Genomic DNA, 22,845 nt, shown 5'->3' with positions numbered 1-22,845 from the left:
GTCCAGATAGCGAGATCCAGTAATCGTTTCGGATCTGAAAAATGGGCCAATGATTCCTTTGGAAGAAATGGCGGCCCAGACCAGTACTTTTTGAGGATGCAGGGACGATTGGACTACAACATGGGGCTTTTCGGTTCCCCATATGCGCCAGTTCTGTTTATTGACGAAGCCGTCCAGGTAAAAATAAGCTTCGTCAGTAAACCAAATGCTGCCCACATGCATATCGCCGTCATCAATCCTGTGCACTATATCGTTAGCGAATGTCTCTCGTGCAGCAATGGTAGCGGCGCTGAGGGGTTGCTGCGTTTGAATTTTGTATGGATAGAGGTGTAAACTCTGGCGCATGAGACGATACGTGGACGTTGGCGTCATTTGGACCGCAGCTGCAACACGGCGAACGGAAACCCGAGGCCGCTGTTGGATCTCCTGCTGCACTAGCTGCGCGTTGCCCTCTGTGGTTGCCGTACGCAGTCGCCCTACCTTTCCAGCACGTTCATCCATCACGTTCCCAGTCCGTTGAAATTTTTCAAACAGATCCTTTATTGTATCGCTTTTCGGTCCTTTGGTTACATTAAACCTCCGTTGAAAACTTCGTCTTGTTGCAACAACACTGTGCTCTAGGCGGTGGAATTCCAACACCAGAAAAATCCTCTGTTCTAAGGAATAAACCATGTTGTCCACAGCACACTTGCACGTTGTGAACAGCACACGCTTACAGCAGAAAGACGACGTACAGAATGGCGCACCCACAGACTGCGTTGTCTTCTATATCTTTCACATCACTTGCAGCGCCATCTGTTGTTGAAAATTGTAACTACTGTAATTTCTAAAGTTTGTCCGCCTGAAAATATACTGTTGTCCCAAGCATATTGCAACAAACGGTGTATTTCTATCGCTGCTCGTTTAGTTTTTATTGCCGTTTCAAATATCCCGGTCATTTTTGAAACACCCTGTACACAGTCATACAGAAAACAGGGCAAGGGCTCTCCAAATGTTTGGGTGACTGGGTACAATCGAGTACTGTGATATACTAGGCTCCCCGATCAGTGCATTTGGACTAGGTGTTGGCAGGTACTAAATTTAAAACCAATTCTATAAAACAGAATGAGAGGTTATTACACGATCGCATCGATAGAACTGTCATAAAATAGATAGTAGTGTGAAAAGTGATGGGGAATAGGTATATATTGACTGAATATAAATGCTGCGAAATAGAGCAAGTACTTGCGTATCTCCTGGTTGGTGTAGAACAATTTGTACCTGGGATTAAGTATGCTACTGCGAGAGAAGTCCGAGAAAACGTCGACATGAAAGCGAAGGGAATGAGGTAAGCAGTCAGTTTTTGTCCGTTGAGGCAGCATTATAGTGTATGTCTATTGAGGTCTCAGTGATACACCCGAGTTGTCTACTGTATTTGACGCTTCTCAGGAAGACACAGAACCGTCCGTCTATAAACTTAAATGCATCTGCGGTCGCGTGACATAGCATGTATTCGACTCGCATGCAGCCATGTCTTCTGTATATGATTTAAAGCACTGTCTACTTGCGGGCGTTAACTGTAAACCTCTTGTTCATCAGAAGACTTCCCAAACGCTCTCCAAATGCGTGGCTGGCTGGATACAATCAAGTACAGTGCTATACTAAGCCTCCCGATCAATGCATTTGGGCCAGGTCTTGGTAGCTGTATTAAACTTATAACCAATTTTAGAAACCAGAACGAGAGATTATGTCATGATCGCATGGATAGAACTGACAGAAAATAGATAGAACTGCGAAAAGTGATCGGGGGATGGGTATAAATTGACCGAATATAAATGCTGCTAATTTGAACAAGTACTTGCGTATCTTCTGGTTGGTGCAGAACAATTTGTACATGGGATCAAGTACGCTGCAACAAGAGGAATTCGAGAAAACGTCGACATGGAAACGAAGGGAATGAGGGAAGCAGTCAATTTTTGTTCGTTGAGGCAGCATTATACTGTATGTCTATTGAGGTCTCAGTGATACATGCAAATTGACTACTGTATTTGACGCTTTTCAGGAAGACAGAGAACCATCCGTCTATATACGTATATGCATCTGCGGTCACGTGACATAGCCTGCGTTCAACTCACATACAGCCACGTGTTCTGTATATGATTTAAAGTACTGTCTACTTGTGATCGTTAGCTGTTAACCTCTCCTGTATCAGATGACTTCTATCTCATGTGTGATGAAACGTTACACATCCCTCTAAACGAACTATGATTTATATGATGTACTCCGTCCCCCTTGTTGCATCTTGTGTGTAAAATCAAGACATCACCTTCATAACTAAGTTAGCGATAGGTGCTTGAGAGGTACTACAACCCCCTCTCCCCCCCCCCCCTCCCGCTCGTGTGTACATTCGTCTGACAGATGTGCTCTTTACAGAGTTAGTGGTAGAATGACTTGTAATTTTCGCATGTCGGCCGCTGCTGCTAGGCGTTTATCTGTTTCCTTTTAACAGGCTTTCCCTGTTAGTAACGGACATTTTATATATAGGGTTGTTGCACGCATAGTATAATTTCTGAACCGTGATCGGATGTCAACATGCTCGTATCACACAGAGCAAATGTTTCAAGAAAATAGTTTTTTCGTTTTACAGTTCGATAACATAGTTTATCCTAGAGAAACCAGGAAGAAGGATGTATGTCATGCACTTGAAATATATTTCTTACATTGGAATATTAAAGGGGCTACATTCCATACGAGTGATAGGTTCGAAATTTAAATGATCGAACATTATAGCTCGTTTTAAGTGAGGAACGTTGTAGCCTTAGGAGTGCGTGGGTTTATTTTATCTCTCTCTTAACAATACCTTCCAGCTACTGATCCTAGACTCTGGTATAATAGTTTAAAATTCATGGCTTGGTTGATTTACGTAAAAATGCCTCGAGCTCCATCCATCTGAAGCTCCATCACACATAAAAAATCACCCTGTTCTAGTTTTTCTTCTTCTTAACGGTCTGCTAGTAGATCACAACACATTGAAATCTATTGCTATACATCGATAAGGAGTGCTAACCTCCTCGACATGGACGCATCTCTCGAGAAATCTTGTACACTTGGATGGGCGAGGACCCAGCGAGCTCCATCCATTCATGAGATGTGAAATGTAGCTGGCTACTTCTGGTCGGTTGCATATTAAATAGGTACCAGTGGTCAATGACAGTGTGAGGTGTGTCTTTCAGTCTCTAATTTTAACATACGACTGCGCGAATGCTCTGTGACTCCCATCAGTATAGACATAGAACGCAAATTAAGCGATATGCTGTAAGTGTTGGAAATATGTAGAGTTCTGTCCGATATACTTTGATGATGTATGTGTTCGAGAATTAACAATGAATGGACGTACTGCACAGTCATCTACCCAGATCTGCAAAGTGGAGAAGGGGTGGTTTAGCTATGGTACTGAAATTGGGAAACATGCTCTCACATCATTTGTCGGAGTTGAAATTAATTTAGAATTGGTAAAATCGTCCATATAATCAATTGTAATGCTTATTGTATCAGTAGATCGGCGGTGTCTTTTCCGTCCACTGGCACGTTGTTGGTTACCATATAATGATTGACTGACAACGCTTGTTCAAGTTGGAGAAGCAGATTTGTTGATGAGCCACATCCTCTGGAAGATGCTAGGACTGAAACAGTGATCGCGTACGTGACTGCAATATGAGGAATCAGTCGAAACGGAACGCATAGCAATCAGATCCGGACTGTAGTTTGGATACCTCTGGGAACGCGGTAAAACTAGTCCAATTTCGTTATCTTGTAAGTTAATTTTATTTTAAATCATCGAGCGTGCGTTATAGTAACAGCATTTACAAATTTAGTTACACTGTGCGAAGTCTAGAGGCGTCCCAGTTGACCTATCTCATTCGAAAATTCAACTTCCCGCAAAGGGGGGCATGGGCACTAGCAATGGCCCACGATATTGGATAGTGGTACTCGCGTCATCAGCTGACGTCAATCGCGTCACCGTGCGAGGTCTAGTTTTCTGCGAGAGGCTGTGTTAATGTCAGTTTAGAACCTGACACAGATCTCGAAGTCGTGGCGGGGAAAATAAATAAAATGTTTGACAGTGTACAAAGCGTGTTACAGCATAAAAATTAATGTTTCAAACAACGAGACAGGGTCACAGGGCGCGTCTCTTGAGACTTACAATATAGTCCTCGGGGTAAGGTCATTGTCCTACGGTACAGGTGATGAAACTTTAAACTGAGGTGTGCAGTTGATGAAAACGTGTGCATGTAATAGGATCGTTGCATGTGCTCGATACCTGCACGCATGCGGTGTTTTGTTTTCTATATATGGCAGGAAAGAGATGCGGTGAAAATGTTATCGAGTTATCTATCAGATGAAGTTAGTGAGGCTTTTATAGTTGGTAATATTTCTCTGTTGTATGGTACAGAATAACGAAGATAGATGTGAATAGACTCGGATCTGTAGTATTTGTATGTAGTTTGGGGGCGCACCGCAGTACGGTTGAAAAATTATTGTCCTTCTAACAGTTCCGGATTCCATCGAATGGTCAAACCACAGTCCTGTCACAGTAATGCAGCTTAGCCTGTTTCTACATGGGTTGCAGAAGGTGGTACGTACATTTTTCCCCCAACTCCTACTCAGTTGCGATTTAAATTGGAACGATCAGATTCGTAAAGCTGGAGAAATGACAGCAGTTGCATGGGGGCTAACTGAAACGGGGTTGCGATTTTACTGTAGCAGATCGGCTCGAGATATGAGCCTGCTATAAATAAGATTCATTATCGGGATGTAATAAAGGACTTCTCCATAGGATCCTACAAAGGCATGTGCTTGATTGCAAGGACTTGATTCAAAATGTGATACAGCATTTCTAGCGGATAGTGTTGCACTAGAGATCTGGAAAGCTAGTGTAAGATCTGGAAAGCTAGTGTACATTTCTCACGACATCATCCACTGTTTGTGATCCTTCTCAATCAAGCATCGCCTATAGCCCAGTCGATATATCACAGAACCTCTGATCTGGCACAGAGAGAGAATGCTTTAGAAATACTGGTTAAATATCTAGCTGCGGTGGCTTGAGGGGGTTGAAAATACCGGTTTCATAACACGTTCCTTAGCACAATAATTTTCTAAGTTGGTAGCAACTGGTTTATAAAGTATGTGCTTGTGTTCTGAGATGTATAAAGGAGATGACTATGTCCAGTGGTAAGGAAGGCTTGGATTTGAAGTGGAATACTGTGATGGCAAAGGGGAGATTATGTCAAGTGACAAGAAGGGTACAGAAATTTCTATTTCTTGAGCCATAAGCAGGGTGTATTTTGGATACTTCGCTCTTGTCGAATGGCATTCAGTTGTAAGTATAGCGATCAAATATATTATGTGTTCGATTTGGTACAATGATTCTGTCTATGGAGGGCCTGTTGTGGGAATGATTCAAGTTTCCCGCTAACAGACTTTTGCAGTGCGGGAATGTATTTGACTTAACAGTGTAGTCGTCTAGACGACCGAATAGCGTACTAATACTTAGAATGTGCCGGACAGCTTTCGTGATCAAGTGGGAATTTGACAAGATTGAATATGGATGTGTGTTTGCGCTGGATCATTATTCTGTTATCATGTAAATTGTTCGGTCGAGTGCTTCTTCGCATTTGACTTCTTTATTTAGTTGAGAGGAGGTCGATTATGGAGTGTGCATCAAGCAGGTGGAAGACACGTTTGTCGGTTGTCTAGATATTAGAAAGACGTTATTTGACTTTGTAAATTATAGAGCGTAATTTGGAATCTGCTTAATCACGAAAATCTGTATTCGTGAGTGGAAATATCGGTTTACACGCAAATGTGGTCGGAGAGGTGACGAGTTTCGAAGTCGAACCTGAAAAACTATATAGATTTTTCCTCATAAAACTGGACTTTGTGTATTTTCATGAAAAATGGGATTTTATTGTGATCGGAAATGTTTTGCTTTATTATAGGAGCGAAGTTGGTGTTAAATAAATAATAATCGAATACTGAACGGTGACTCTCGTCCGGCCCTGCACGAGCGTACTACGTGACGTAAACCAAAGTCTGAGAACACGAGGCGTCGTGGGGCTGTGACAGCAGTACTTCGTAGCCAGTAAGTTAGAGGAACAGCATGCATTTGGAGGGAAAGCGGGGCTTTCGCGCCCACTCATTTCGGCGAGGCAGGTGCCGTGAGACTGTTAGCATAGTAGCTCGATCACGTAGTTTGTGATTGTATACGGATGAGGAGACAGTCTTTCGGACGAGGATCTCCCACTGGTTCCGGTTAGGATTATTTTTTAGTACGCGTGTGTAGTAAACTCTGATATCAAACAGGGATAGATGGTGTATGCTTGGAGCTAATAGACTTTTTTAAACTTATCTCTGTCGAACAGCAGGATCTAGTAAGTTGAACTTTTTTCCCCTAGCTTGTAGGTATAGGGTAGAGTTTGAGAGTTTCGGTTGTTGGTCTCGATTGGTATAATTTTTTTCCCAAACAGGGCAACACGAGTTGTCAGCTTTTTGCGTAGTATTGTGGCTCTTGTGCAGTGCCATGCATGTAGTTGTGTAATTATAGCATGATAATGTGAGTTGTATAGTTTGCGGTTTTAAGCCGTCCTGATGCAGCGCTATGTATATAGTTGTGTAATTATGACCGATCTTTGTGATTAATTATGTAATTAGGATGGATATTTGGGTCAGTCTCCTGCATCTGGAGAGTCTGAATGTGTGTGTTAGGGGTTGCTCATAGGCTTTCCATCCACTCAAATCAGGGATCGAGTGGTTGATAAGATGGGTTTTACTTGGACTGAGTGTTTGTGCTTTGAATTATTCTCGGGTGTTTAAGCGTTGTGAGCGTGTTTGCATGCATTATTTCAGTGATTTGCATGGTGTGGCTGGCTGGCTGGCTCTGAGCACTATGGGACTCAACTGCTGTGGTCATAAGTCCCCTAGAACTTAGAACTACTTAAACCTAACTAACCTAAGGACATCACACACATCCATGCCCGAGGCAGGATTCGAACCTGCGACCGTAGTGGTCGTGCGGTTCCAGACTGTAGCGCCTTTAACCGCTCGGCCACTCCGGCCGGCGCATGGTGTGTATTGGATTATTTTCTGTGATTTAGGATTGGGTTGTTTGAGGGAGGTGACAGCGAGGTCATCGGTCTCATCGGATTAGAGAAGTCGACCGTGCCCTTTCAAAGGAACTATCCCAGCATTTGCCAGGAGCGATTTAGGGAAATCACGGAAAACCTAAATCAGGATGGCCGGACGCGGGATTGAACCGTTGTCCACCCGAATGCGAGTCTAGTGTGCTAGCCACAGCGTTACCTCGTAATTTAGGAGTTGTTTGCGTCTCTGCACATCAGTGTAATGTAGTATTATTTAGGAGTAGATTCGAGGTCTGTAAACTGTATACAGTGACTCTAAACACGTTAGGGAGAGTGTTTTGCATCAGCGTAATTAATAAATTAGGTGAAACGCGTAGGAAGTAAATTGTTCAAAAAAAATAAGTAAAGCACACCCCCTCATCTCTCCAGCAGCCCAGAACAGACTGATTCCTTTTCTCACAACAATTTTCCTCCCCTCCAGGCCGCTGTCATGGTGAGAGTTTTGTATCAGTGTAATAAACTAGGTGAGATCCGTAATTCGATGTACGTAGGAAATGTTGTTGGATTACCTTTAAAAGTAGTTGAAACTAGCTATTTGGAAGTGCAGCGAACACCTTTTCTTGCCTATATGAATGAGCAGCCTCTAGTAGGGGTGACATCAAACTAACCTCCCTCAGCAAAATTCATGCACATTTTCCGAGAGGATGCCAAACACATTTCATGGCGGTACTGGGCCTAATTGTTTAAATAAAGACTTACGTCAAGTGCATTTAATAGAGCTATTAAAACACTGAGAAACGGATATCTAAGCCTTTTGTGGTGGTAGCACAATACTAATTTTCTTATCACTTCTGTAGTGAAGTGTTACATGTTTGGAACTTTTTAGAGCTGCAGTACGTGTTTAATAGTCTTTCAATGGCTGGAAATGTTTTCTCGATGTTATTAAGCGTATCGATTGAAGGAGATTATTAAGAACACCTGCGTGGTTCCTGTTTTGGGGTGTCTGGGGTATGACGAACCTGCAGGACATCGGGTGACGCAGACGGGCGAGAGAAAGCGAGATGTTTGTGTCCGGCAGACGTCGGTGGGTGTGAAAGTAGGCTAGTCGGCTGCTGTTCCTAGTACCAGTGCACGACAATGTGACATATCGCGAAGAGCAGCCTCTTGTGACGGTAACACGAAACTAATGATGTAGAAAATAAATCATATTCGAATTCAATGTAAGCTCTTAGAGCAAAAAACTCGAAATTCGAAGAGGATGGCCAATACACTTGATGGTGGGTCTGCGTGTAATTGTTTAAATAAAGACTTATGTCCAGTTCCTAGGAAGGGATTAGTGGAGGTAGCCCTTTCTTTCCCGCAATTTTCTTAGGTTGGTATAGGTAGCTCAATTGACCTATCTTCCCGCCATTTTTGGATAACGGTACTTGCATCATCAGCTGACGTCAATCGTGTCTTCAGCTGATGTGACGTGACGTCACGTACTTAAGTCACGGCCGCCATCTTGGATTTGGGGTGACGCCACCCGTGGGGTGACATACTTTGGGGTGACGTCCCTGTTGCCCCACTACTGATAAACTTCAGTTTGCGACGCAAGGTATGTGCGTGTCCTCATAAAATTTTGTTGTTAATTGTGCAGCCTCTTATGGTAATGTCTGTAATGTCACTCTTTAGAAATTGTTATTGTTGTTGCTTCTTTTCCCTGCTCCAACTAGACCTGCAGATGATGTGCAATGTGGACCAAAATCGTAGTCGGGAATAAAAGAAGTGATCCTCACGGTGTTTGTTTGTTTATAGTAACGACAGAGAACATGATTTCGCATGTCATGGCGTCAGTTATAAAATGTGTGGCTTGCCGGCCTCAAACGCCTACCGCCCCATATTACTGACGACGACGTCTTACGTCTACCCTGCTGTGTGCGTTGGCATCGGGCCATGTAAAGTTCTGGCCGGAAAACGTCCATTTACGGAACTGGTCGGTAGATTGCGAGGAATCTGGTGGGTGCTTCTGAGGTGTATCTGTTAGTACTGTCTTCTACATCTGCGTTGAGAAGATCTTGACCAACGGGGGTCTATGGTCAGCTGATCAATACCATAGCGTTTACGAAAATTATGCCATGCAAAGTGGCAACGGAAACAGACCGTCGATCGCTATTGCACAGGAAGTGATGGAGCTATTGCAAAAGTGAACCGCGAACTATAAGTAGTACAGACAAGAAGAGGACAGAAGCGTTTGAAATGTAGCTCCTCAGAAGAATGCTGATGATCAGAAGGACAGGTCTGATAACTGATAACCACGTCATTAAATCGAGGTAAAAGGAATTTACGGCATAACTTGGCTAAAAGAAGGGATCGGTTCATAGGACACACCCCGGGGTATCAAGGAATAGTCAATAGAAATGGAGGGAATTACGGAGTGCAAAAATTGTAGACAGACCCCTATGGCTTGACAACAGAGTATAACTCCACGTGGGTGTCGCTTGCTATATTTATGAACAGATTAAGACGCTTCCATAAGATATACTAGCTTGAAGAGCTGCACAAACCACTCGTCACATTGAGGACCGCACTACAACGACAGGAAAACGCACTAGTAGCATTTCTGAACCGAATGTTGCTTACGGGTTAATGTTTTTACTAACGAGTGGATAGTTTATTTCTTCCTCTTTTGATTTAAGACTCGTTTTAGCATGAAGTTTTTTATGGCGTAACAGAAACGCATCAATCAGTGTTCAGTAATGAATCAACAAACTAACAGCAACAGACTCTATGACAGAAAATTTTTGTGGTGAAGTAAACGTCGCACTAAATTATTTTACGATGTTAGGGCATATTGCACTGCTGGAATTGTTTGAAAACTAATCAAATCCAAATTCAGCACTTCATTAAAGAGAGTTTATAAACATTTGTCGTCACATTTAAAGATAATACATTAAGTTTATTTCTCCATACAGGTCAGCGGCTTCTCTTGTCCTTTTCACTCTACTCTTCCATAACAAAAGTTTTGGGGAGAATCCTTTCGTTGGATACTTTGGCCAGGGCGCCATGATGGTGACTGCTTGCATATTGGGACATTTCGTTGGAAACTACTTCGGCAGAAGATTTACACACTGTCTGGTGTTCCTGATCGCCACCGTTATTTCCATTGTTCTCGTGGTGCTGACAACAGGTACTGCACTAGCGTACTTCTTGCCACTAAATCAAGCATGCCTTCATATTTTTACCAATTTTTTTACATAAAAACTTGTTATTCAATATTATGATCAATAATAAGTATATTCACTTTTGCCAGAAACAAGGTCTGCAAATTACTAAAATTTTCACGGCTGTTTAGTATGAACATAAATTGACTAAAAACCAAACGGCCACCAGCCCAGGAGGACATTTTCTGTGCAAACCACTTGATTATGCACACAGGTTATACAGTTATACAGTTTGGCACAGGAGGTACACAGGAATTTATACACTGCTCCACTTGGTCCATTGCACTATTATTTCTATTTAAGATGACTACAGACCCATAGTAGGCCACTTTTACATACAATGCCACAGCATAATCTTTCTGTACGGATCGATATTCCACAGCATGTACACTTAACTTCATAACATTTGTATATTTTAATTATATACACCACACCAAGAAAAGTTTTGCATCACCTCAGTTCCGAGGGCTCCGGAACCTGTACAGAAAATTGGAATAGAGAGCAACATAAACATCATTTTCGCCCTATTCATTGCTTATGAGAACCACACATTGCATGTTGTACCATCATACAGCGAGACCTTCAGGGGTGGTGGGCAGATTGCTGTACACACCGGTACCTCTAATACCCAGTAGTACGTCCTCTTGCATTGATGCACGCTTCTATACGTCATGGCATACTTTCCACAAGGTCATCAAGACACTGTTGGTCCAGATTGTCCCACTCCTCAACTGCGATTCGGCGTAGATCCCTCAAAGTGGTTGATGAGTCATGTCGTCCACAAACAGCCCTTTTCAGTCTAGCCCAGGCATAGTCGATAGGATTCATGTCTGGGGAACTTGGCTGGCTCTGACCACTATGGGACTCAACTCCTGAGGTCATTAGTCCCCTAGAACTTAGAACTAGTTAAACCTAACTAACCTAAGGACATCACAAACATCCATGCCCGAGGCAGGATTCGAACCTGCGACCGTAGCAGTCTTGCGGTTCCAGACTGCAGCGCCTTTAACCGCACGGCCACTTCGGCCGGCCTGGGGAACTTGCTGGCCACTCTAGTCGAGCGATGTCGTTATCCTGAAGGAAGTCATTCACAAAATGTGCACGATGGGGCTCGAATTGTCGTCCATGAAGCCGAATCCCTCGCCAATATGCTGCCGATATGGTTGCACTATCGGTCGGAGGATGGCATTCACGTATCGTACAGCCGATATGGCGCCTTCCATGACCACCAGCCGCGTACATGGACCCCACATAATGCCTTGCTGCAGTCGCTGGACTGTGTGTCTAAGGCGTTTAGCCTGACCAAATTGCCTCCAAACACGTCTGGTTGAAGGCATATGCGACACTCATCGGTGAAGAGAACGTGATGCCAATCCTGAGCAGTCCATTCGCCATGTTGTTGGGCCCATCCTCAACAGGCTAAAGAAGGGAACACACCTGTTGTTTCTGCTTTTTGTGCATTATGGAGTCCACCAAGGTAGGAGGGCAACCATTGTTCCATGATATTTGTCTGATTGCATTTTATTCAATTTGGAAGTTGTCTTCATTCATGGGGATAGATATTAAGCGATACATCACTGAATGAAAGGCAGCATGTTCATGGATCTCTGGGTAGTGAGAATGGCAGGTATTACACTATATATGGTGGTAGGTTGCCCATAAATCTTGAAAGTGTGAATGTGATCACTGATGTGTATGATTGGATCTAAATAATTTACACAGCTTTCAAGGTAGTGACAAACATATCGACAAGCAGATCGTAAATGGAGCTTCCCATGCTGAGTCCATCGTTATATGAGGTATTTTTCATCAATAAATTCAGGATAATTACACTGCAGAATTACTGACAACAAATCGAGGAACTCATCAGTATCACATTTAGGGAGCTTGTTCTGTTCGTTTAGGTTCTTCCCAACGATTTCAATCGTGCCGTTAACTAGTATATTACAAGTTTACTATGTCAAAGGAGACAAATTTTATGTCTGCTAATTCTAGTATGTCACGTATATTATTGGCGAAATTACAACTATTTTTGACTGAATACTGTCTATTGTAGTGAAAACATTTCTTGAAAAAGTTGAGACACTTCCTGGAAACCTTACTGATAGCACCACCTCTTCCGTCAACTATTGGTCTTACAGGGATACTTCCCTTATGGATCTTAAGCTGTGCCCTAAGAGTAGGAGCGCATGATTTCGTGATGTTAAGATGCTGTGTTTCTTTAGCCCGAAAATACTTCCGTGTATATATTTTTTTACTTTTTCGTTATTGTACAGTATGATTTTAACCTACAACTTTTAAGTACTGATTCTTGTACATTTCTCGTTTTTTTTCACTTAAGATAGTTACTCAGTAGCTGAAATCTAGAGCTGCCATAAGAACACAGATTGGATTTGTGACTTATTGCTGAATTCCTTTTCCTTTGTTGTAATTGTTGTAAAAGTCTCCTTAACCACTCGTCTGTCACTGGGACTCACAGGCCCACCAAAAATGTTCAAATGTGTGTGAAATCTTATGGGACTTAACTGCTAAGGTCATCAGTCCCTAATCTTACACACTACTTAACCTAAATTATCCTAAGGACAAACACACACCCATACCCGAGGGAGGACTCGAACCTCCACCGGGACCAGCCGCACAGTCCATGACTGCAGCGCCTAAGACAGCTCGGCTAATCCCGCGCGGCTACAGGCCCACCAATCAACACCACCTTCAGCCAGCCAGCCCTTACAGCATACAGGCAAAACTTTCTCTTCGGCAAGTTACTTTGGATCTGACTGTGTACAAAGCTGAGAGTGATAAAAAAAATTACTGATCTCGAATAAAGGGACAAAAAGATTTCCGATGAGCTTGGCACTTATATTTGAGTCTGTAATTTGGGAAAAGAAAAAGTATATCGTCATCCGTTTCTTTCATGCGAAGGAATTACATATTTATACGATTAGTTACTCTCACCTACATTTGAAATACGAAGTTCATAATGGGTACAATTTGGCTACATTTGTGTGATTAGTCCAAAACCATTTAATCCTCAAAATAGTAATATTATTTCACTCCAGTGGCATAACTTGGATGAATTTTGTTTAAAATTTAGTGAGTTTTGTGATACAGTTTTCGCTAGCTCGTACTGCAATGGTTCTCTTAAAGACTACAAATAATACGCACCAGAGTTATACTAAAGACGAAACAAGCTACTACAGAAAAGCCTTTGGTACCTACCGCATCGGGGGGGAACCGAACTCTGTTTCAACGAGTGGCAAACAGGCACATTGACCGTTTTCTTTTTTTTTTTTTTTTCTTTATGACCTCCTGACCTCCCCTTCTAGCGCATGCCGAACACTTCTTTAGTTTACTACTTCGGCCAGCTTTGTTGCTACACCAGTGAGTCAATGAGTGAGAAGATATTTCTCCATCGCAATAAATTGCAGTCTGGGTACTAAATAAGCTTCGTGCTAGGTAAACAAGGACGTTTCCTACGTAGAAGGCTGTCTTCTGTCTTCCGAACGGAACAGGTGTTGTTAAAGTATAGCAAGGCAAAAATAAACTGAAGCATGACATTCTTCATAAATAAGCAATTTCTGAATTAAAAAATTTCTCCTCGTGATTAGTTGGGATGATAACGTACAACAACTGAAAACGGTAAAGTCTTTTCAGTGCTTGTAAATTAAATCCATCTGTGTAAAATAACTTTAGCAACAGCCTTGACGCAGTGGTAACTCCGCTTCCCGTCAGATCACTGAAGTTAAGTGCTGTCGGGCTAGGCTAGCACTTGGACGGGTGACCATCCGGTCTGCCGATAGCTGTTGGCAAGTGGGGTGCACTCAACGCTTGTAAGGCAAACTGGGGAGCTACTTGTTTGTGAAGTAGCGGGTCCGGTCTCGTAAACTGACGTACGGAAGGGAGAGTGGTGTGCTGACCACATGCCTCTCCATATTCACATCCAGTGACGACTGTGGGCTGAGGATGACACGGCGGCCGGTCAGTACCGTCGGGCTTTCCGAGGCCTGTTCAGACGGAGTAGTTTACTTTTTAGTAAAATAACTTTGTGTTTCTACGTATAGAAGTAGAATATAGTTTCTGCCTTACCCAAGAATGCTTCGTTGCTCCCACGTCTTCAGTGACTGGACGCCTGGCTGAGTGGCTCGCTTTGACCTTTCAACACAGAGTTAAAAACAAACAAAAGGGGTCCACCTACGAAATTCTATTTGTCGTCGCATCACTTCAAGACCGGGGCAACAGCCTTGCCGCAGTGAATACACCGGTTCCCGTGAGATCACCGAAGTTATGCGCTGTTGGACGTGGTCGGCACTTGGATGGGTGACCATCCAGCTGCCATGCGCTGTTGCCATTTTTCGGGATGCACTCAGTCTCGTGATGCGAATTGAGGAGCTACTCGATCGAATAGTAGCGGATTCAGTCAAGAATACCAGCATAACGACCGGGAGAGTGGTGTGCTGACTCCATGCCCCTCCTATCCACACCCTCCCTTGAGGATGACACGGCGGTCGGATGGTCCCGATTGGCCTGAAGACGGAGTGCACTTCAAGAGCACTGTCTAATCTGTCAAACTGACGATGAAATTTCAAAGCTAGTGAAATTAAAATTTAAATTTAATAATAAAAAAGGAAACGGCAATTTTGCGCCATCTGTGGGCGTCTTAAGCCGTGTTTCATTTAAGCAGCATGTTACTCAAGTTTATTACAAATACGAAAGTAGTCGCAATAATTCTTGTGGGCAAATATAGTGTCACTTCTGAATTCCAGAGCATCAAGAGCTTATCGTACCGCTGAGTTTTGTTAGTTGTGGGCAGGTGACATATTTACTCCATAGCAATAACAGCGGTTAAAAAGTTATGGAACAATTTTCTGTTGCGTTGCCTCATACGCTGATGTTGAACAGTGAGAGACATTAATGGTCCTGTAGGGAAGGAGATTTTGTGGAGGTCGCGTAGTGAACATATTGACCGAGTAGCCAAATGTAATAGCTGACGGTGCATGTTAGTTATGTGCGCCATGTCTATCGTTGCTGTGGTTGTCATGTTTAGTACTGCAAGCTTCTTCCTCGTCCAGCTGCAAATTTCGCTTTGGTTTCGGCGGAAGAAGGTATCTATTGAATGCAATACAGAGTGGGTCTTCCTTTTATGCAGATTTCTCCCGCAGGGATCGTTTAGTTCACAATTTCATACAATTATGCACTTATTCTAGTTTCTGGCGTCGGGTACTGGATATTTTCTCAGATTTTTGCCCAGTTATTGCGTGGGTCTTTATGTTCTTACTGGGTTCCGTTCGTGAGTCATATTGAGATTTCTGTAAAATTTGACATTATTGAAACTGCGATGTTTGGAGTACTGTGATTCAATACAGCTCAATCCTACGCACACTTTCGGACGTGGATTAGATCAGTATTTATCCATTCTATATTTATGGGTTCATCCAGCCCTGGAGATGGTAAGCACGTAAACAACGGTATAGCGTAGTATTTTGATTATTCTTAACGCCCTTCGAATGAACACCGCAGTGCATGTGTTGGGCTGTTTCCTAAGTTTCCTTGTTCGCGTCAGGATTAATGCGAATGCTGATTTTGGTGGTCAGTGGATTCGCAGTTGGCGTAAGTAAGTAAATGGCTTATATTACTAAGGCTTTAACTCTCTGAATGAATATATATGACGGGATATGATTTTTGTAAATCAATTGTGGCACTCTTTATCCGTTGTCTACAATGAAGTACTTGTTTCCGACCAATTTTTCAAAGATTATTTGCAGAATGGTTTCCAAATTTTTCCGTGTTACTTCAAGTGGAATATTTAAAATTCTTACTGTCCTAAGTCGTAAACCTGCATAACTGATAGCTAACTTAATGACCTCTCCGTCTGTATGCTCGAAGTCCACTTTTCCTTGGGTTCCATTCACAATCCTACCACAAGCTTCGTCATCGCATTATTTCAACATACGTTTGCTACAAAATCGTACTAAAACCTAGCATTTCATTATCACACAGAGAAATCTCGTTGTGAAACCATCCATCGATTTCGGATACTGTGGAATGAGCGAAATCATATTGGCAGTAAAATTTCAGGATATATTTGCGAAAACTGAATTCCTTGTTCGCATCAGTCACCGTACTCGCAAAAAGAGTTCCACTGTGCTGCGACCTCCGCTGACGGGCGTGCTCCGGATCTAGTAAACAGGCCGTTACTCGATCGTGAGTGCGGCGGACACTTCGACTGTGAGCTGCTTCCACAGCGACGTTATAGTGTCCTTCGGACCGTATCTAGCGCTACCGGTCAAATCACTCCAAATTTCGTGATCGCTGTCGACATCGTATACTTCTACGGACAATGTTCAGTGGTTTTAATTTCCACTGCTGTGTATAGTACCTCTCGCTCGTATGATAATTTGTTGTTGCTGTAGCCCAACATTGGCAGTAGCGGGGTGAAAATGTTGCCACGATTTCTGACGTGGCTGTACATATAATCAGGGTGAGTCACTACCTACTCCGAAAGTATGATACTAGCTGAAAAATTTGTGGGACAAATGTCGCATGGGACAATGGGGCCATAATATGACGGTTTTTTGTGGGGGTCGCGTCAGAGATAAGAAGGTCAACTTTATTTTCGTAAATGGGATGCTATAGTTTAGCCCTTATTTTCTGATAATGGATACCGAGATGAATCCAATGATGTGTAACAGTAAGGTCTTTGAAGATCAACGAAGGCCAAAAAGGTGGCATGAACGTTTATTTGCAGAAGATGTTCTTCGAAGTGATGACCATTGGTATCAATGCAGTGCTGCAATCTTCTTATCATTTATTGAGTGGTATTCCATAACACTTCGGCATTTATCGAAGCACATGCTCTGAGTGCAAATAGTAAATATTCACCGAATACGGCGTATCCATCTAACGTGCCATTGACATGTAAACACCGTTCGGCGGTTTCGCAATACAAGACTAATAGGAACGGTAAGACTTGTATTGTCGAATCAAGCGAATGTGAATGATGTGTTCTTTGGAAAAACAAGTCGATATGCTTCTCATTTACGGAGAATGTCAACAAAATTCAATGAGAACTAGAGACCTATACGCAGAAAGATATCCTCAACGTTTTCACCCTACACGTCGAACATATAAAATGTGTATGATAAATTGAGAACAACTGAATCTTTAACGCATCGGAAAGTTACTAACGAGGAAACGGAAATTGGTACTCTTGCTACTGTGGTTCGAGATCCTTGTGTTAGTAGTCGTCAAATCGCAATGGAATCTGGCATGAGCGAGAGTAGTGTTGTTCGTGTTCTGCATCGCCATAAATATCATCCTTACCATACCAGTCGCCACCAAAAATTAACTGGTACGGATTGTATGCGTCCCATTGACTTCTGCCGATGGGTTCAATTTCAGATTCAGAGGGATAACACATTTATTAATTTGATTTTATTTACTGACGAGGCTACATTCACGAACCATGAAAATCTTAATATGCATGACACGCATAATTGGGCAATTGAAAATCCATCTTGACTGATGCAAGTTGCACACCAAAAGCCGTCGTCGGTGAATGTATGGTGTGGGATTGAGGAGGACAGAATTATAGGCCCCTGTTTCATCGAAGGAATGGTAGGGAGTACACCACATTCCTGCAAGAAACATTAGGTCTGTTATTGGAAGAAATACCTTTAAGAACAAGGAACAGAATGTGGTATCAACACGATGGGTGTCCGGCATATTTTCTGATGATGGCTAGAAATGAGTTACAGAGACAATTCGCAGATCGTTGGATTCGACACGGAGGAGATGTGTCGTGGCTGGCTCGTTCGCCAGACTTGACGCCTCTGGATTTTTTCTTGTGGGAATACGTAAAAGACATCGTTTACAATGACGTTCCAACTACACTTGAAGATATGGGGGAGAGAATTGTAAGAGCATGTGCTTCGATAAGTGCCGATGTGTTAAGGAATATCACTCAATCAACGATAAGAAGATTCTAGCACTGCATTGATACCAATGGTCATCACTTCGAACACCTTCTGTAAATGGATGTTCAAGCCACCTTAGTGAAATTCGTTGACGTTCAAGGACCTTACTGTTACACATTATTGGATTCGTCTTAATAGCCGCTGTCAGAAAATAAGTACCAAGCTATAGCATCCCATTTAAAAAAACAAAGTTGATCATGATTTCTCTGAAGTGACCCCATCTAGTAACAAAAAACCAACGTCATATTATGGCCCCCGTTATCCCATGCAACTTTTGTCCCACAGAATTTTCAGCTCGTATCATACTTTCCCAGCTATCTTGGTGGCAATTGTTAGTGACTCACCCTGTATATAAAAGCTTCAAAAAATGTTAAAAACGATGCATTAAGTAAACAGAGAGATTAGGTCCAAGAGAAACAAAAAATAAACAAAGAGTAGGTATCAGAGGGATATATCTTGGCAGTGAATACCTTTTGTCCATTGTACTTAGTTTATTCGTCATAACTATTTCCGTTTTCAATACACTGATCATAATGAAGAGTTTCTCATCGATATGAATGAGATGTATGCTCAGACCTTTCGCAACAGTCATGGATAATTCACTACTTAATTCTTGCTGGATACAACAGCATGCACATTCACAAGCAGCAGCTATCAACGGTCGAAGTTACCCGAATGTTTTTCCATAGACCGATTTCCCTACCTCTTCCCGGTAAGCCCAGCCTGCCATGAAGATGTCAGTCTCCGACTTAGGTAACTACCTTCAGTACTACTAAGCTCTCCTTTTTACCCCATAGTGTAGCCTTCCCGGAATACCGAATCACTGGTCTCCTACTCTGGCACCAAGTACTTCTCTGCCTGTCTTACAGCTGCAGCTGCTGCCTCTGTCCATCGCATCACAGGATGACACTTGGACTCACTTGGAACCAGCAAGAACTGTTACACCTATATTACAATAAAAATATACAGGGTGGTTACATTTCGCTGTAACTGCTCACGTTTAAGTCCAGTGTGGCTTGTATTATCTTATGGCAACGAAACTTTGATAGATATGTGAATACGTTTATGCGGAACCGATTTGCGCTGGGAATAAATAGTTCCAATTTTGGCCACCAGGTGCAAATCGTGCGCTGTACATTGGATGACAGTATGCTATCCACACTGCCATTTGATAAGCCACAAAATAAGTGAGCAGTAGGCTATCAAGAGGAGAGACAGTGCGCTATTAATGAAACTGTTTTATGTGAACGGATAAATTATAGTGCTTCATTGAGAGTGTATCGCCAACTGAAATATCTGAGGAGAGGTCCGATGTTCGAGCGCATTAGTGTATCTATCAAACTTCGCTGCTGTGCGATAATTACAGCCCACACCGGACCTTCGAGAGTGCTACACTTTAATTATAGCTACCCGGTATGTGAGTATTTCTTCTGGTCCAAGATAAAAAAAAATGGCTCTGAGCACTATGGGACTCAACTGCTGAGGTCATTAGTCCCCTAGAACTTAGAACTAGTTAAACCTAACTAACCTAAGAACATCACAAACATCCATGCCCGAGGCAGGATTCGAACCTGCGACCGTAGCGGTCTTGCGGTTCCAGACTGCAGCGCCTTTAACCGCACGGCCACTGCGACCGGCGGTCCAAAATAAAAGACAGCATGTAATCCTTAATGCGATAAAGATAAACGAACAAATACAGCACAGTATGATATTTTGTAACATATACATCCAGCTGCCAAATACTGCTCAGTATCTGATATGTTACAGAATTTTTTTCTTATTTTTCAGTATCTGCTGAACAATGGGTGACAACTGCTGGGTCACTGTCGCTACAACTCTTCTCCTCTTCGTCGTTGTTACTTACGAACTTACAGGGCATGGAAATCCATCCGACATGTCTACGCCAAACATGTATCGCCATTGAATATATAGTTCTGTCTTGCGTTATGTGTGCAAATCCGTACCTTTCATACCTGGTATGTATCCGTTTTTTTATAAAGAATAAGGTACAAAATTCTGATTGTGCAGTTACAGTCATATTCTACTACAGCAAAGCCGTATCGATGTTCCTTTGTCCTTTATTGTGCATGCAAATAATTATTCTTTACAAACAGCAGACTCGAATAAAAACTGATTCTCATAATGGGATGAGGAGAAAATTGATAATAAGATCAAGGAGGAGATGATGAAGAGAGAGAGGCGGAAGGAGGAGAAGGCAGACAAGGAGAATGGGAGGAGGAGGACGTGGGCAGAGACAGGGGGGAGAAGGAGATTGGGATGTATACACAATTCCCTTGTGCATTAGAAACATAAGCTTTCTCTTTTCATCCTTTTCCATTTAACCAGATTGAGCCATGGCAACACTTGGTTGAGAAAAGATAGTTATATAAGGAGGAAGAATATATATGGGAGAAGAGTTTTTTCTATGGGTTAAATACCACGCTGTGATAGCTAAAACTGTTGGCGAGAAAGGCAATGAGACGGCAAAGGCTGCCGGCACGGTAGCTCAGCGTGTTCGGTCAGATGGTTAGCTGCCCTCTGTAGTAAAAAAACTGAGTTAATTGATCAACAACGAATTTAAACACATGTCTTACGACGTCCGTCCCGAGCAGATGCAACGAACAAAATGAGATTTTAAAAAAAAGAAAAAAAAAGAAAAGGCTCGTGGTCTTGCGGTAGCGTTATCACTTCCCGCGCACGGGGTCCCGGTTTCGATTCCCGGTGGGGTCAGGGATTTTCTCTGCCTCGAGATGCCTGGGTGTTGCGTGTCTTTCATCATCATTTCATCCTCATTCACTCGTAAGTCGCCATAGTGGCGTTAAAGAACTTGTGGAGCGGCGGCCGAACCTCCCCGCGAGGGGTCTCCCGGCCACCAATACCATACGCTCATTATTATTATTATTATTATTATTATTACTACTAAAGGCCTAAGTGTTTAAAAACAAGAAGAGAAGATTTGGATTTAGAGTCCCACCGACAGGTATCCAGGTTCACGTTGGAGAGGAATAGGGCAAGGAACAGGCTATGTCTTTCTCTAAGAAAGCATTCCGGCATTCGTCAAAGCGATTTGGGGAAGCAACGGAATGCCAAAACGTGGATGGGCAAACAGTGATTGGTATCAAAACTGCCTTCATCCCGAATGCAACGACAGTGTCTTAACCACAGCGCCACGCTGCTCGTTTTTAGAGGTGTGTCAGATACATTTTGTTTTGTGTTAAGAAGTTGAGAGGTTACAAGCCTCCTGTTTTCTTGTTAATTTGTGTCAGTGGGGGCAGGCAAAGAATCCTCATTGCTGTAAATTAGACTGGAAACGAGGACTCTGATATCAGCTGGTGTTGGGACATTGCTTACTGTTCTGTCCTCCTTGCGTGGGCGAGCTGGAGCTGTGAGAGAGTCAGCAACGTCGAGTGAGGCAGAAGAATGTGAAGTCAGGCTGGGCAAGCTTTTCTGTGAGTCCGACAGGGAGTAGAGAATTGCGTGTTCCGTCTCCTCAGGGTGGCCGACCTGCTACGGCTCTTGGCCAGTGTATTAGGCATGAAGCCACAGCGAGTACGACTCTCTTTCGAAGCAGTATTAAACGTTTCATTGATGTTTTCCTTCTGGGCTTCGCGTGGCTGACGCCCGGAGTCAGTAGGTCCTCGTGGTTCTCGAAATCTGAGGCCTGAAGCCACAGGATCCCCGACACAACGGTGTCTAGCGTCCGGGCGATATTTTGTTCGTTATTGGCCGCGGTTTTCACGGCTGCTTTCGCACATCCCTCAAAATGCAGGGAGCTGATTGGACAACTCAAGAAGATTCTATGTGACATGAGAGAGCCCAACTGAAAATTGGCAGTGATGACCACCCGATTGATACAAAAATGTTGCTAGCCAGCTTGGTCGGATTTTGTGGAGTGTACTGGACACCTATGATAGCACATTTTCCCGTGGGCTCCTGCGACTGGAAACATTCGACCATGGTGGGGTCGTAAAGCACTAGCAGTCGGAGTCAATGCTCTGTGCACGAGATGAGGGAGTTTCCTCTGGACCGCCAGGGAGAATAAGTGTACTGATAGTGTCTCTCCTTGGAGATACTCTTGCACGATCTGAGGAGGAAGACTGTCTCGGTCACTTGAGCAGAAGTTTAGATTCTTTCTGGAATTTATCTCATCGGGTTTGATCCGCGATCTCCCATCATCAGAGAGCCCAACAATACATAGGTCAGTGGGTGCACCATCTGACTCCTGTTTGCTCTCTACTCACCGCCTGAGATCTTGGTGGTAAAGTATTTGGCGTAGCATGAACCTGTAACTTTTCTCTGACGCCCTGAGCAGCTCTCGTTTTGGGGCTGCATTACCCACGCTTTTGCTTGTGGATTTTTCACAGAGTTCTCGTTCCCGAACGGTATTCTATCCTGCAGTTGTGGTATATCATTATCTCTGTTGATTGGCCCACTGTTAACAGATTACCATATTCAGTATTTCAGATTAAGTGCCCTTTTGAATAACCTGCCGACTACTTTTTTCTCAACACCATTATATTGTGCCCTTGTTCTGTTAAAGCACTGTTCAGT

General features: G+C 43.1%; 1 protein-coding gene across 1 annotated transcript in view; it reads left to right on the top strand.

The window, feature by feature from the left end:
* LOC124607318 (solute carrier family 22 member 19-like) overlaps positions 1 to 22,845 on the top strand; it is a 59,053-nt gene that overhangs the window by 24,337 nt on the left and 11,871 nt on the right. Inside the window, exons 2-3 of the mRNA XM_047139617.1 lie at positions 10,073 to 10,287; positions 20,083 to 20,270. Of these exons, the coding sequence (XP_046995573.1) occupies positions 10,073 to 10,287; positions 20,083 to 20,270 (403 nt within the window). The remainder of the gene's footprint in view (positions 1 to 10,072; positions 10,288 to 20,082; positions 20,271 to 22,845) is intronic.

The sequence above is a fragment of the Schistocerca americana genome, chromosome 3 (assembly GCF_021461395.2).
Source record: "Schistocerca americana isolate TAMUIC-IGC-003095 chromosome 3, iqSchAmer2.1, whole genome shotgun sequence".
In the NCBI taxonomy this organism is placed as follows: domain Eukaryota; kingdom Metazoa; phylum Arthropoda; class Insecta; order Orthoptera; family Acrididae; genus Schistocerca; species Schistocerca americana.
Note: the sequence above shows the minus strand (reverse complement) of the source record. Positions and strands in the feature narration are given on the sequence as shown.